At 39.4% G+C, this 14,311-nt stretch overlaps 1 protein-coding gene across 1 annotated transcript in view; it reads left to right on the plus strand.

The window, feature by feature from the left end:
• The window catches only part of LOC107699437 (abnormal spindle-like microcephaly-associated protein homolog), a 25,174-nt gene that overhangs the window by 8,738 nt on the left and 2,125 nt on the right, over positions 1-14,311 (plus strand). Inside the window, exons 7-24 of the mRNA XM_016500698.1 lie at positions 326-562; positions 2,498-2,565; positions 2,694-2,835; positions 3,015-3,145; positions 3,270-3,445; positions 3,611-3,756; positions 3,846-3,931; positions 4,089-4,301; positions 4,475-4,679; positions 4,813-4,955; positions 5,099-5,227; positions 5,321-5,515; positions 6,828-10,523; positions 10,654-10,803; positions 10,996-11,162; positions 11,249-11,408; positions 12,352-12,561; positions 13,503-13,652. Coding sequence (XP_016356184.1) covers positions 326-562; positions 2,498-2,565; positions 2,694-2,835; positions 3,015-3,145; positions 3,270-3,445; positions 3,611-3,756; positions 3,846-3,931; positions 4,089-4,301; positions 4,475-4,679; positions 4,813-4,955; positions 5,099-5,227; positions 5,321-5,515; positions 6,828-10,523; positions 10,654-10,803; positions 10,996-11,162; positions 11,249-11,408; positions 12,352-12,561; positions 13,503-13,652 — 6,404 coding nt within the window. The remainder of the gene's footprint in view (positions 1-325; positions 563-2,497; positions 2,566-2,693; positions 2,836-3,014; positions 3,146-3,269; positions 3,446-3,610; positions 3,757-3,845; positions 3,932-4,088; positions 4,302-4,474; positions 4,680-4,812; positions 4,956-5,098; positions 5,228-5,320; positions 5,516-6,827; positions 10,524-10,653; positions 10,804-10,995; positions 11,163-11,248; positions 11,409-12,351; positions 12,562-13,502; positions 13,653-14,311) is intronic.

Here is a 14,311-nt window from a genome sequence, read left to right on the forward strand (position 1 = left end):
GTTAAAACAGTTTAAACTTTTAGAAAACACGTCGCAAATTTGTGGAAGTTTATTCCCTTTCACTGCGTCTCTTATGTTTTTAAATGCAATCTTTTTGCGATTCGGCTCTTTGTATTAAGCAATGCATAGCCTAAATACGTGATGCTGTTTTGTTCATAATTGTTTATGCAATTTATGAAATATATTGCTTTGTTTTACAATTCGATACCGAACGATATGAAACATTATATCGTTGATACATTTTTTAGCTATATTGCCCAGCCCTAATTTTAAGTTATTTCCGCAGCATTCTTTTAACATCTTTCTTCCTTTTATTGTGTATTAGTGAATGCTTTATCATTAACTATGGGGTACGACAAATTCAACATACCCAAAGCACCTACAAAAGAAGAGATGTCTTTTAAAACCTACACAGCCCGTCAACGGCTAAACCGCCTTCGACGAGCAGCTTGCAAGCTTTTTACATCAGACACCATGGTAAAGGCCATCCAGAGACTGGAACTGGAAGTGGAAGCCAAGAGGCTCCTTGTGCGAAAGGACAGACATCTCTGGAAGGACATAGGTATGAGATGCAAAACGATATGCTTTGTCATTGTGAATTATGCTTGTAGGACGTGGGCAATCACTTTGCACATCTAACTGATTGTTGTGATCATGTTTTTGAAAAGTTTCTTGTGCTCAGCAAGGCTGCATTTATTTAATCAAAAAATACAGTAAAACAGTAATTTTGTGAAATATTGTTTTATAAATATATATATTTTTACTTGAATATATTTTAAAATGTAATTTATTCCTATGGTGCAAAGCTGAATTTTCAGCATCATTACTCCAGTCATCAGTGTCGCATGATCTATCAGAAATTATTATAATATGATGATTTGATGCTAAAGAAACATTTATTATCATTGTTGAAAGCAGTTGTGCTGCTTAATATTTCTGTGGAAACCATGATAGGGTTGTTTTTGTAGGATTCCTTGATGAATAGAAAAAATGGAAATCTTTTGTAACGTTATAAAATGTCATTACTGTCAATGTTTATCAATTTAATCTGTCCTTGCCAAAAAATACTATTAATAAAAAAAAAACAATCGTACTACTAAAAATACTCTTACTATGCTAAATATTGTAAATATTTGTTTTATTGAACTAATTTATTTATCGTCTCTTAAAGGGATTGTTCACCCAAAAATGAAAATTACCCCATGATTTACTCACCTTCAAGCCATCCTAGGTGTACATGACATTCTTCTTTCAGACAAATACAATCGGAGTTATATAAAAAAAATCCTGGCTCTTCCAAGCTTTATAATAGGAGTGGATGGTAGCCCAAAATTTGAAGTCCAAAAAATTGAACCAATCCATTATAAAAGAAGTCCACACGGCTCCGGGGGGTTAATAAAGGCCTTCTGAAGCGACGTGATGCATTTGTGTAAGAAAAATATCCATATTTACAACTTTATAAACCTTAATCTCTAGCTTCCGCTAACTGTCATACACGCATTCACGAGAGAGTGGCGTCCAGCGGATGACGTAGCACGTAGGCAAACGCGGTGACCAACGCGGAAGCGCAGAGGAGAGAGCAAAACAAAACACCGGTCACGAATTAGTAGTTAAAAACGAGGATTTGTAAAGAAAAATGTTGGAGGATTTCAATATAGACCAAGAGGACACTGGTTTTCCTTTGCTGTAAACAAAACTTGTTTCTCGCGAGACTAGCATATTCTCACTGGAGCTTATGCTACGCTTACGTCCTACGTCATCTGCTGGACGCCACTCTCTCGTGAACGCGTGTACGACAGTTAGCGGAAGTTAGAGATTAAGGTTTATAAAGTTGTAAATATGGATATTTTTTTTACACAAACGCATTGCTTCGCTTCGGGAGGCCTTTATTAACCCCCCGGAGCCGTGTGGACTTCTTTTATAACGGATTGGTTCCGTTTTTTGGACTTTTGGGCTACCATCCACTCACATTATAAAGTTTGGAAGAGCCAGGATGTTTTTTAAAGGGGTCATATGATGCTTTTTTAAAGATCATTATTTTGTGTATTTGGCATGGCTGCATCAACACTAACTGCGGTTACTGAAACCACGCCTTCTTTCTTTGCGTGCACATTTGGGCGGCATTATGCAAATATTTCCACACAGTGAGGTAGATATGTGGGGGCGTGTTAGAACGAGCCGTTTTAGGGGGGCGTGGCAGAGTCTTAACTTTGATAAAGTATATCTCTTTGGTTTTGAGACTTTAGTCTTTGCAACTTCAGGGATCTTATCTATGCACAATCAGCTTGTAACACTCCAAAGAGAAAGGGAAACTTGAAATCGCATCATATGACCCCTTTAATATAACTCCGATTGTATTCGTCTGAAAGAAGAAAGTCATATACATCTAGGATGACTTGAGGGTAAGTAAATCATGGGGTAATTTTCATTTTTGGGTGAACTAACCCTTTAAGGTGAATCTTTTTCTCATTTTTCACCTTTTTTGTTTATTTCTCAGGTGAGCGTCAGAAAGTTCTTAACTGGCTGATATCATACAATCCACTTTGGCTGCGAATTGGACTTGAGGTATTTACTTTTCTTTGGGAAAACATAATGTTCACTTGTCTGCTTGCTGAAAATAGAATTTTTTTTTTATTCATTGGCTACATTCTGTTTTCTTGTATGACATATCACTTACCCATTCCTTGTTTCAGACAATCTATGGAGAGCTAATATCACTTGAAAGCAACAGTGATGTCATGGGACTGGCCATGTTTATTCTTGGACGTCTGCTGTGGAACCCAGACTTAGCTGCTGAGTTCAGACACCCTAAAGTGCCCCATTTGTACAGAGATGGTAATTTAATTTATTTATTGAAATTAATTAATTTATAGATTTTTTTTTTAATTTTCTTTTAAAATATTTCTTTTTTTCATAGTGTTTATTATTATTATTATTATTATTATTTCTTCTTACTTTTGCAAACAGTGTGTCTGCTACAACAGGTTCTTTATTTTTTCACTTTCACTCATCAGGCCACGAGGAGGCGCTTTCTCGCTTCACTTTAAAGAAACTAATCCTGCTGGTCTGCTTCCTGGATAAAGCCAAAGAGTCCAGACTGATCGAACATGATCCTTGTTTGTTCTGCATGGATGCTGAATTTAAGGTGTGTGGGTTTATGTATATATATATATATTAAACAGGAAAAAAAGGTAGCATAAAGGCAGTTAAAACACAATAAGTAATTTCACAATAGTGCACTTTATTTTTCTGTACTTCCTTCCCTATAGTCAAGCAAAGATCTGCTCCTAGCGTTCTCTCGGGACTTCCTCAGCGGTGAAGGCATTTTGTCACGGCACCTCAGCCACTTGGGCCTAGATGTATCCCATGTTCAGACTCCTCTGGATGAGTTCAACTTTGCCGTGAAGAATCTTGCTGTTGACTTGAGATGTGGCATTCGTTTGGTGTATGTTTGATTTGAAAATTTTAATTTTTGCATGTTTATTGTTCATGCGTCATAATAAAATGTCTTCGCTGTTGTTACCCAAGCCAATATTTAGATTTGACATTTAGAAAGCCTATATATATATATATATATCTCTGCACTAAATGTTTCTATATTCATCTTCAGACGGGTCATGGAGCTCTTCACTCTGGACTGGACTTTGTCTAGAAAGCTGCGGATACCCGCTATTAGCCGCCTGCAGAAAGTGCACAATGTTGATGTTGCACTACAGGTTCTGAAAGACAAAGGTGTTGACCTTAGAGATGAGCATGGTGAGTTTCTTGATGGTAAATAACTAACAGTGCCTTTAGAATCTGAATGAAAAAAAAAGCACTCTGAATTTGTCATCATTGTCTTGAAGGAGCGAACATTGACTCCAGAGACATTGTGGATGGACACAGGGAAAAGACCCTAAACCTCCTGTGGAAAATCATATTTGCCTTCCAGGTATTGACCAGGGCTGAATAACACATCTTCCAGTACCTTTTTAAAAAAAAATAATAATAATTTGTATGACTGATGCTTATTTTAATATCTTCTGATAATGTATGTGTGACTGTTTTAAATATTGAACTTACATTCTGATGCGCTTTTATCTCTATAGGTGGAAGTGCTACTTGATGAGAATCAGCTCAAAGAGGAAATAAGTTTCCTCCGGAAAACGTGGAGGACAAAACAGAAGCTGGCCTCATTAATGGCTAACAGTGGGATTGCAGTGACCAGGATGAAGGCGAGACAAGCATTTGAATATCCCAGCCAAAAAGTGACACTGCTTATGGACTGGATCAGTGCAGTCTGTGAGTTCTACAGTTTAAAGGTGAGTCACATTAAAGAAATAGTTTGCTCGTTTATTCATTCAATACAGGTTTGTTGATCCAAACTTGTATTCGTTTTTTCTGGAAGTATTGCAGAAAGTTAATAATACATGAGTTTATAAGATATCCTGCATAGGATCCTTCTCTGAACAATATCTCTCCATTATTTTTCCAGGCTGAAAACTTCACAGTGTCATTCTCAGATGGTCGTATCCTGTGCTACCTCATTCATCATTACCATCCTGGTCATCTCCCTGCAGAAGAGATTCAACAGAGAACAACGCAGACCATTGAATGTGGCCATCGTGGCAGAGTGGAGCTCAATAACTCCTCGACTGACTCGGACTGCTCTTTTGAAAATTTGCCCACAGTACAAACTGGTGCTTTGAATAAATGACAATTTTTTTTAAATGTATTTTTAGATGAAACATTCCCATAATTGTGTGGTAATTTATACATTTTAACACTATAAATGTCTCAGAATGGTTTGCTTTTTTTTTACCTTGTGTTCAGAATCCCCGTCAGTGAACTTCAGAGAGCTACTTGAAAATGAGAGAAGTAACTTTCAGTTGGTGAACACTGCCGTGTCTTATCTTGGAGGGGTGCCTGCGATGATAAATCCAGAGGATATGTCCAACACCATCCCAAATGAAAAGGTAAAAATTATTGTAATCCCCTTCCACATTTTGGGTTCGCAGCAAAACATACTTGTTGAAAAAAACAGGTTGTGTTGAAATGCTTTTTTATATTAATGTATATTTAATGCGTATTGATAAATTGTGACTTTTTTTTAACCCAGGTTGTCATGTGCTACCTCTCCTTCCTCTGTACCCGTCTTTTGGATCTCCGCAATGAAACGAGAGCAGCCCGGGTCATCCAGGGTGCATGGCGGAGATACAAGCTACAGAAGGACATTGAGATTATTCAGGTAAGGGTACAGTTTTTCTACTTTGTAAAGCTGCTTGGAACCTTGCTATGCTTAGATTTTTTTTCTTATGTTGAATATGCTCTGCATACACAGCAAAAGAACCTGGCTGCCACTAAAATCCAAGCCGTTGTGCGGAAGTTCATCATGAGAAGAAGAATGATTCAACAAAATAAGGCAGCCAACAGGATCCAGACATTCTGGAGAGGATGCGTTGCACGGAAAAAGTTGAGAGTGCTGAAAAAAGAGAAACAGTTTGCTCTTCAAAATGCAGCTGCAACTGTAATTCAGGTATTTTCAAGACAATATGTAACACAGCTCATCCTGTACTGTTCTACCTAGGGATGCACCGGTTGACCGGCCATAAATCGGAACCGGCCGGTTTTTGCTTATAATGCGCGATCGGCAACTGTTTTTTTGTATTTTTTTTTCGTCCGATTTTTCCATAAGTGTGCACAGAGTCGCCAGCAGAAAAAATGCCACGCAGAGCAAGCGCACTGTTGGCGATGCACGATGAGATATTGGAAGAAAAATATGAAGTGATTAAGGATACGGGCAGCCGTACAGCACTGGAAATGCAGAGCTACCTGTCTGAGGCACAGATACCAAGAAGCGAACAGCCGTTGGTGTACTGGCACACAAATAAGAGCGCTTTCCTGCACTCGCTGAAGTTGCGCGAGTGTACCTGTCCGCGCCCTGCACAAGCGTAGACAGTGAACGTTTGTTCAGCTCAGCTTCTCACGTGTTGGATGAGAAACGAAACAGACTAACTTGTGACAAAGCTGAAATGCTTCTTTTTGTAAAGAAGAACTCGCAAGCACTTTTGAAAAGCCAGAAGTAAGCGTCAGTTCTGTAGGCTATAGGATGAATATTTTTTATTTTACCTTAAAATTACATTGACTTAATGTGATTTAAAAAGCACCTGCCGTAGTTAACATTTTGGAATAATTTATTTATATAGCCTACTTTGGTTTTATTTAGTTTCACTGGTAAAGACCTTTTTTTCTTTACACCAAATTTAAAAACGAAAACAAATGCTGAATGCTGATTAAGTAACATCTTTGTTTGGAGTGTTGAATGTGTTTTGATTGTGTTGTTTGGATTGTGGAACTATGCAGTTGTTGCCTTTAAAATTACATGGTTACAGTTAATGTTTTCATTTAAGGCCAGTTTATAGTTTCAACCCAATTTAAAAACAAAAGCTAAATGCTTTTGTCAGTAGGCCTACCTATGTTTGTATTGAATGTAGCCTACTTACTGCGCAGTTACTGCTGTTAATTTCAGATGGTTACAGTTATTGTTTTCAATAGCCAAAACCCAGTTTAGCCTGTTAAATACCAAATAAACATCTTGTTTATGTGTACTTTTATTCTTTCTTGTTTGTTGCTTGATAAAAAAAATAAAAAATCGGAAATCGGTATCGGAATCGGCCAATTTGCTTGTAAAAAATCGGTATCGGAATCGGCCATGAAAAATCATGATCGTGAATCACTAGTTCTACCTAGTTGTATAAAATTGTAATATTTCAGCAGTTAGTTAATTAATAAATCAATTATGGATTCTCTTCTAGATGGCTAATTTTAATTTTCTTGTCCTCCCATAGAAATCATTCAAAGCTTGGAGGATTCAAAGTCTCCTAAAGAAAAACCATGCCGCCTCTGTGATCCAAGCAGCTTTCCGGAAGTGGCATGCAAAAAAATTGCTGGAAAGAAATGCTGCAGCCTTGCGCATTCAAGCATGGTACAGAATGCAGTGTTGTAAATCCCAATACCTGGATATGAAAAGGAAAGCTGTTTGTGTTCAAGCATGGTTCAGAGGTCACCTTCAAAGATACAAGTTCCAGGCTTTAAAGAAAAGGCATGATGCTTCAGTTGTCATTCAGAGTGCATTCAGGGCCTACCTCATCAGAAATCACATATCTAAAATGAAGCAAAATGCCGTTTTGATTCAGAGGTGGTTTCGAGCCTGCATGCTAAGAAAAGCAGAACAGAAGAGGTATGTTAAGATTAAATGGGCAGTTCTCGCTCTGCAAGCAGCTTTCCGTGGCTGGAAAGTCCGACGATCTGTGGCTCAGCACCACCAAGCTGCACTTCTGATTCAAACTGCTTTCAGGCGGTTTATGGCCCAAAGGCACTGTTCACGTTTAAAAAGATCGGCCATTGTTCTGCAACAGAGATTCAGAGCTAAAGTACTTGGAGACAAGTTACGACAAGAGTATATGGCTCTTAAACTCGCTTCAGTAACAATTCAAGCAATTTGGCGAGGACGTGCTGAGAGGAGGAAGATCAGTCAACTTCACAGATTTGCCAAAATCATTCAGTCGAACTACCGTAGATATGTGGCACAGACACGGTTTTTGGAAATGAAACGTGCTGCCATAGTCATTCAAAGACAATACACAGCCTTCAGAGATGGACGGAAAGTGTACGCAGAATACACTGAAATGAAAAGAGCAGCCATTGTGCTACAGAGCGCTTATCGTGGCAAGAGAGCAAGACAAGAACTGCAGAAGAAAAACAAAGCAGCAACTTTGATTCAGTCTGTGATAAGAGCACATAGTTGCCGTCAGAGGTTTTTAGCTCTAAAACATGCAGCTATTGTCATTCAGCAACGCCATCGGGCTTTCACACTTGGACGGTTGGAAAGAAGCCATTACGTCCATTTGAGGCAGGCAACTATAACTCTACAGGCCATATATCGGGGTTCCAAAGTGAGGCAAAATCTGAGACAAGAGCATCAAGCCGCTACTATCATTCAATCTCAATTCCGAATGCATAAGGTATGCATTGCCTTTCTTGCTGCAAAGTGCGCAGCTATCATCATACAGCAGCAATACAGAGCCTACAGAGTTGGCAAATGCATGCAAGCTACTTACTTGCAAATGAAAAATGCTGCTGTAGTCATTCAGTCAGCATTCAGGGGAATGAAAGTTCGCAGCTACTTAAGAAAATCTCACCAAGCGGCAACAGTGATTCAGGCACATTTCCGTGGACATTCCCAACTCAAAAAGTACCAAAGACAACAGTGGGCCGCATCAGTTTTACAGCAGCGATTCAGGGCAGTGATGACTAAAAATACTGTCATGAAGGAATATATAGCCGTAAAAACAGCTGCCATATGTATCCAGTCAGCTTTCCGTGGAATGATGGTAAGAAAGCAAATTGCAGAAAGGCACAAATCTGCAAAAATGATCCAGAAGACATATAGAGCATACAAGCAACGCCGTGATTACCTTACTCTCAGAAATGCCACTATTCATGTTCAGCAACAGTACAGAGCAATTGTAAGTGCAAGGCAACAACACAAAAGGTATTGCTCCTTGAGATCAGCCGCCATCACTTTGCAGTCTATGTACCGAGGGTTGAGGGTAAGGAAAGAAATCGACAGAAAGCATAAAGCGGCCTCTGTGATTCAGGCAATGTACAAAATGTACAGAACTAGAGTACCATTCCAAGCTATGAAACTGGCTGCATTGGTCATACAGAGGCAATACAGGTGCCATCTACTGAGAAAAGAGGCAAGAGAGAACTTTTTGAAGCTATGGCGTAGTGCAACTGCAATTCAGGCTATTTACAGAGGAAATCGTACACGCCGTGACATTGCTAGAATTAATTTTGCAGCCACGGTCATTCAAAGGAAGTACCTTGCCCACAAACAGAGAAAGCGCTTTTTGTCCATCAGAGCTGCTGTTGAATTCTGTCAACGACACTATAGATCCGTTTTGGTAGCAAGGCGCGATCGGAGAGATTATGTTGCCAACCGCCGAGCTGTTGTTGCAATCCAGGCAACTTTCAGAGGAATGCAGGTCCGGCGACAGATCCGAAGAGAGCATGAAGCTGCAACAATCATTCAGTCCCATGTGAGGAAGCACATCCTCAAGTTGCGCTTCCAGCGACTTCGGCGGGCAGTCTGTACTGTTCAGCAACGTTTCAGAGCTAACAAAATGATGAGACGAGAGATGGCAGCACTGCAGGAACAGAAGAGTGCTGCCTTGATTCTGCAAGCAGCCTATCGTGGCATGAAGTCCAGACAGACTTTGAAGCAAATGCATCAGGCTGCCACCACCGTTCAGGCGACTTTCAGAGCTTATAGTGCTCGTAAACGGTATTTAGCCATGAAATGCGCTGCCATTGTCATTCAGCGAAGGTTCCGTGCCACAAAGGTAGCGAAACAGCAGAGGAAGCATTTTCTTGAAATGTACCATGGTGCACTTGTTCTTCAAGCATGTTATAGAGGTCTTAAAGTTAGAAGGCAACTACTACAACAGCGTCAAGCAGCTGTCTTGATTCAGTCTTATTTTAGGAGACACAAAGAGATGGTTAAGTACCAGGCCATGAGGTTGTCAGCTATCATTATCCAGAGCCATTACAGATCATACATCCAGGCTACAGCAGATCGGGAGAACTATCTACATTTACGAAAGTCCGCCATTGTCCTTCAAGCAGCTTTTCGAGGACACTCTCTAAGGAGACAACTGGCAGAAAAGCAAGAAGCATCCATCATCATACAGGCTGCTTTCCGGATGTACCAGCAAAGGTCCGCATTTAAGAGACACCGCTGGGCAGCAAAGGTCCTCCAACAGAGATTTAGATCTCGGAAACTTCGAGACGAGCAGATGCGTAGATACCAGCAGGTAAGAAATGCCGCTGTATGCCTGCAGAAGTCTTTCAGAGGGATGAAGGGGAGAGAACTGTCCAGACGGAGCAAGGCTGCAAGAACCATCCAGTCCTACCTAAGGATGGCTGTCCAACGACAGCGTTTCTTGAAAGAAAAGGCTGCAGCAATTGCGATTCAGTCTGCGTACAGAGGCCATTGCGCCAGAGTTCAGCATGCCAGGATGCAAGCAAACGCAGCTGTCATCCAGAAGTGGTACAGATCACTTAAACTGGTCCAGAAAGATCGGAATGGTTTTGTTGCTCTTAAGCAAGCTACGCTTACCTTGCAATCTGCCTTGCGTGGAATGCTAGCGAGGAGGCTTGCAAAAAGAAGGTGGGCTGCAATCAAGATTCAGTCTGTGATACGCATGCATGTACACCGCAAATGCTACGTGACGCTTCGCTCAAGTGTCCTGAAGTTGCAGACTCATTACAGAATGTTTGTGGCCCAAAGAAGATACCGCAGGTTGCAGGCAGCAACTGTTACTCTCCAAAAGCATTACAGAGCTCATAGGGCAACAGTGGAGCAGAGGAGCAGTTATCTGAAGACACTCCAGAGCATAAAGATCCTTCAGGCTAGAGTGCGTGGACACATTGAGTACAGAAGATTTCAGAGATTGCGTGCAAGTGCCATCACAATTCAGGTATGCAATTCACCATACTTGTATTCTGTCTTGTCATTTATTTCATCCTGATTCACTTTGGAAATTCAACAGAAGTGACTAGGAGGCTTAACTAGGAAGGCCAAACTTTTTTTTTCTTACCCCCAAACAGTCACATTACCGAGGATTGATTGAGAGACGCAGGTTTCAGCAACTCAAGGAATCTGTGTTGGTCATACAGAAGTGTTACAGAGCTTTCCGTCTCTGCCAGAGAGAGCGTGCACAGTTTCTTCAACTGAGAAAGTCTGCTGTTGTGATACAAGTAAGCATGTAACAACTCTAAAACAAATTTTTCTTAATTTTTCCTTGAACCTCTAGCACCTGTTCCTGCAAAAATCCTGCTTCTGTTTATTTAATACACTTTTGTGTTTCTGCTGATGATCCTGTTTGGGATATTTGGATTTAAGTGTGTATATTTGATTTTTATGTTTGGTTTGTCTCTGGTTTACCTCAGACAGCATTTCGGGCTTATCAAACAAGACAACATGCTGTGCGAGCACAGGCAGCTCAGAAAATTCAGGCCTGGTTCCGAGGATGCATAGCTAGACAAAACTACATTTTAAAACAAGCTGCTGTTGCAACCATTAGTCGGTGTATTCAAGCAAGACGCCAACGTTTAAGGTAACAAATAAAGGATATTATATTATTCTCTTCTGCTTTTAAATTGTCACAAGAAGTCACATGGCCATTTGTCCTTCACTTTTAAGATTTCTAGCAGTCCAGCACAGTGTCCGAGCCATTCAGCAAAGATGGAGGGAAACTCTAATCGCCAGAAAACAGCACGCTGACTTCCTGAGGTTTAGAAAATCTGTTATATACATCCAGGCGCTATGGAGAGGTCAAAGAGTGAGAGATTCCATTCAAAAGGTGCTTGTTCTTTTTGTGGGAATAAACATTTATTATAAAATAATTTTTAATATATTTCTGTCCTTTAAGGTGCACTCAGTAATCGTTGTCTGTTGTGCTTGGTCACAGTGGCAACCATGTTTGACTTATACTGACACCTAGTTGTGTGGAAGCAGCATTACACTAAAGCAAAGTTTTTTTAATTACTGTTGTAGAAATGTGCTATCAACTAATATATATGTGTGTGTATATATATATATATATATATATATATATATTCAATAACTTAAGATTACTGAGATTAAGTTTTGATGGTCATGCGATTTTCAACATGGCAGCCCTAATGATGCGACCCGCTCCATGTAGCAAAAATCTTTTTTTGGGCTACTGATACAACTGTAGTCTTTTCATACGAATGTACATGATTTTAAACATTTATTTGAATAACTGTTATTGTCTTTGTGTAAAACTTTTTAATAATAAAAAAAAAGATTGAGTGCTCCTTTAAGTTGGATGTAGGTGAACTTTGAAATGTCACACTGTTTTGTGACCAGTTTGCATAAATTCCGGTAAGCAAAATTTACTTTGTGCAACAATTACATGACTTAGTAAATACACACAGTCTAACTAAAGTTTGTTTTCTGGAGATAAAAAAAAAGTTTCAGGGAAACTCTTACCAAAGTCCATTCATTTATGCAGGGATTGTTGACATTATCCTGTGTACTTTTGCTTGTGTTGCCAAGTATTTCCTTTGGTCTGTTAGGCCTTGACTGATTTTTTAAAATAATTGGGTCAATTGCCCTGTTAGTGTGTTGTGCTACATGCAAAACTTTTGCTTTGACTTCAAAAGAACTGCTGAAGCTATAGAAACAGTCCTACTATTCACAAATGTATTTTTGACATAAATGTTTAGCAAATTTTTGAAATCATCACTAAGCCTTCAGTCTATTAATTTTTTTCACAGCAAATAACAGCTACTGTGAAGATACAGTCAGCTTTCAGAGGCTTTAGCCAAAGACGTCGATATCACCAACAGAGAGATGCTGTCATAATTCTACAGTGCCATTTCCGAGTTTTGCGGCTGGCCAGAATTAAAGAAGAAAATCGAAGAAGACATCACAATGCCACTGTCTATCTTCAGGCTTTGTGGCGTGGTTGGCTTGTGAGACGACAGGCAAGTTGTCTTTATATGTATGAGTAATGTTATAACTGAGGCTGTGCTAATTAAAGGGGTCATATGATGCAGTTTCAATTTTTCCTTTCTCTTTTAAATGTTACAAGCTCTTGGTGCATAAAGAAGATCTGTAAAGTTGGACTAGAGCTAGAAATCAGCTGTTCTGACTCACAGACTGTAAGTACGTTTTTATATTTAAAGAATTTGCCACTGATGATTCAAACGCGAGTTTTGAGCAGTGTAGAGTAGCACTTGTTGTTTGTCATTTCTCCGATCACAAATGCAGACATGGTTTTATGTTTACGTGGCGCGATGCAACGCAACGCGTAAAAAGACAGTTTAAGTCATTATAATCCATAATTATGTCCCCACTGGATGCAACAAATGCCTCGTTTATAATGGTTTTTAATGTTTTTGTCTCGTCGCTCCGGCCGGGGCACGGCATCACAGTATGGTAAGGGGCGAAACATTTCCGTCACACGCTTGAGATATTCGGCCAATCACAACCCAATTTTTTTGTTGTTGTTGTATGTTTGATCTGCTCTCCCAGTTGCCTAAGACAAATTTCTCCTAAGGGAGACAATAAAAGAGAAACTTAACATAACAACGCACTGGATAGCTGGCAAATCACAGCACAACTCGCTTTTCAGACTGATGAGCTTTGTAAAAATTGACGCGTTTCAGAAAGGTGGGGCATAGAGGAGAAATAATAATGTACAGTATGTGGAAAATAATGTGTTTTTTTAACCTTAAACCGCATAAACACATTTCATTACACAAAATAATGTTCTTTTTAAAGTACCCCTTTAAAGTAATTGTTCAGCGACCAGCTAGTTGGAGTAGGTTACTTAATGTTCATCCCTGATTCTTTAGTAACTGAGCGGTCTCAATATGCTAAAAGTTAATCAGTGTTTCAATGTCTTAACCTGTTCCCTTTATAGGTAAAAGAAATGGCTTGTGCTGGAAGACGCCTCCATTTCACAGCTGCTGTTTACCGTCATCTCTGTGCAATAAAGATTCAGAGAGCTGTGCGAGCACACTGGGCTCTTAAATCCGCCAAGAGGAAGATCTCTTCGGTCCTTTACATCCAGGTACATTTAACCATCAAAAGAAAAAAAATGCTTTATTACATAGTGACTTTACCCCACAACCCATGACAGACACGTAATAATATGTGATGCTCTGGGGACCATTTCTCACAAAAATGTATGCATTGTCCATGTGCACTTAATTTAAAATCATTACTAGGATTTAGTGTGACCAAGAAAAAGCATCTTGTAAGTTTAGTCATCTTGTCTTTATCAATTTTACTGCCGTTTTATATGCATTATAAACTTGCAAAGTAAATTTGTTTTGTTAACCAGAGATAACCTCATGGAATAGACGATTAACCGCTAGCTTGTTATGCTTGTTATGCATTTAGCTTAAAGGGTGAGTTCACAGATTTTCAATCAGCTTTGAATTGTTACAATGTTGGTAGTATATGTAAATGAAAAATGTGTACTCTTTCTCTGTTACCTGCATTGAGATACTTTTGGTGACAAATAAATGGGGATATCTTGGTGCAGATAACAGAGAACGAGTACACTGTTGACAGATCAGGGCTTTTGTGAAAATGACAGATTTCTGCATTTTTGTATCCCCGCTCACAGACAGTTGGATCGGACCCACTGCATTATGGGTGTTGAAGTTTTCCTCTTTTTTTTTTTTTTTTTTTTTTTTCAAGCGTTTTTTTTTTTTTTTTGGTTTT

The sequence above is a fragment of the Sinocyclocheilus anshuiensis genome, unplaced genomic scaffold, assembly GCF_001515605.1.
Source record: "Sinocyclocheilus anshuiensis isolate Anshui unplaced genomic scaffold, SAMN03320099.WGS_v1.1 scaffold766, whole genome shotgun sequence".
Taxonomy (NCBI): Eukaryota; Metazoa; Chordata; class Actinopteri; order Cypriniformes; family Cyprinidae; genus Sinocyclocheilus; species Sinocyclocheilus anshuiensis.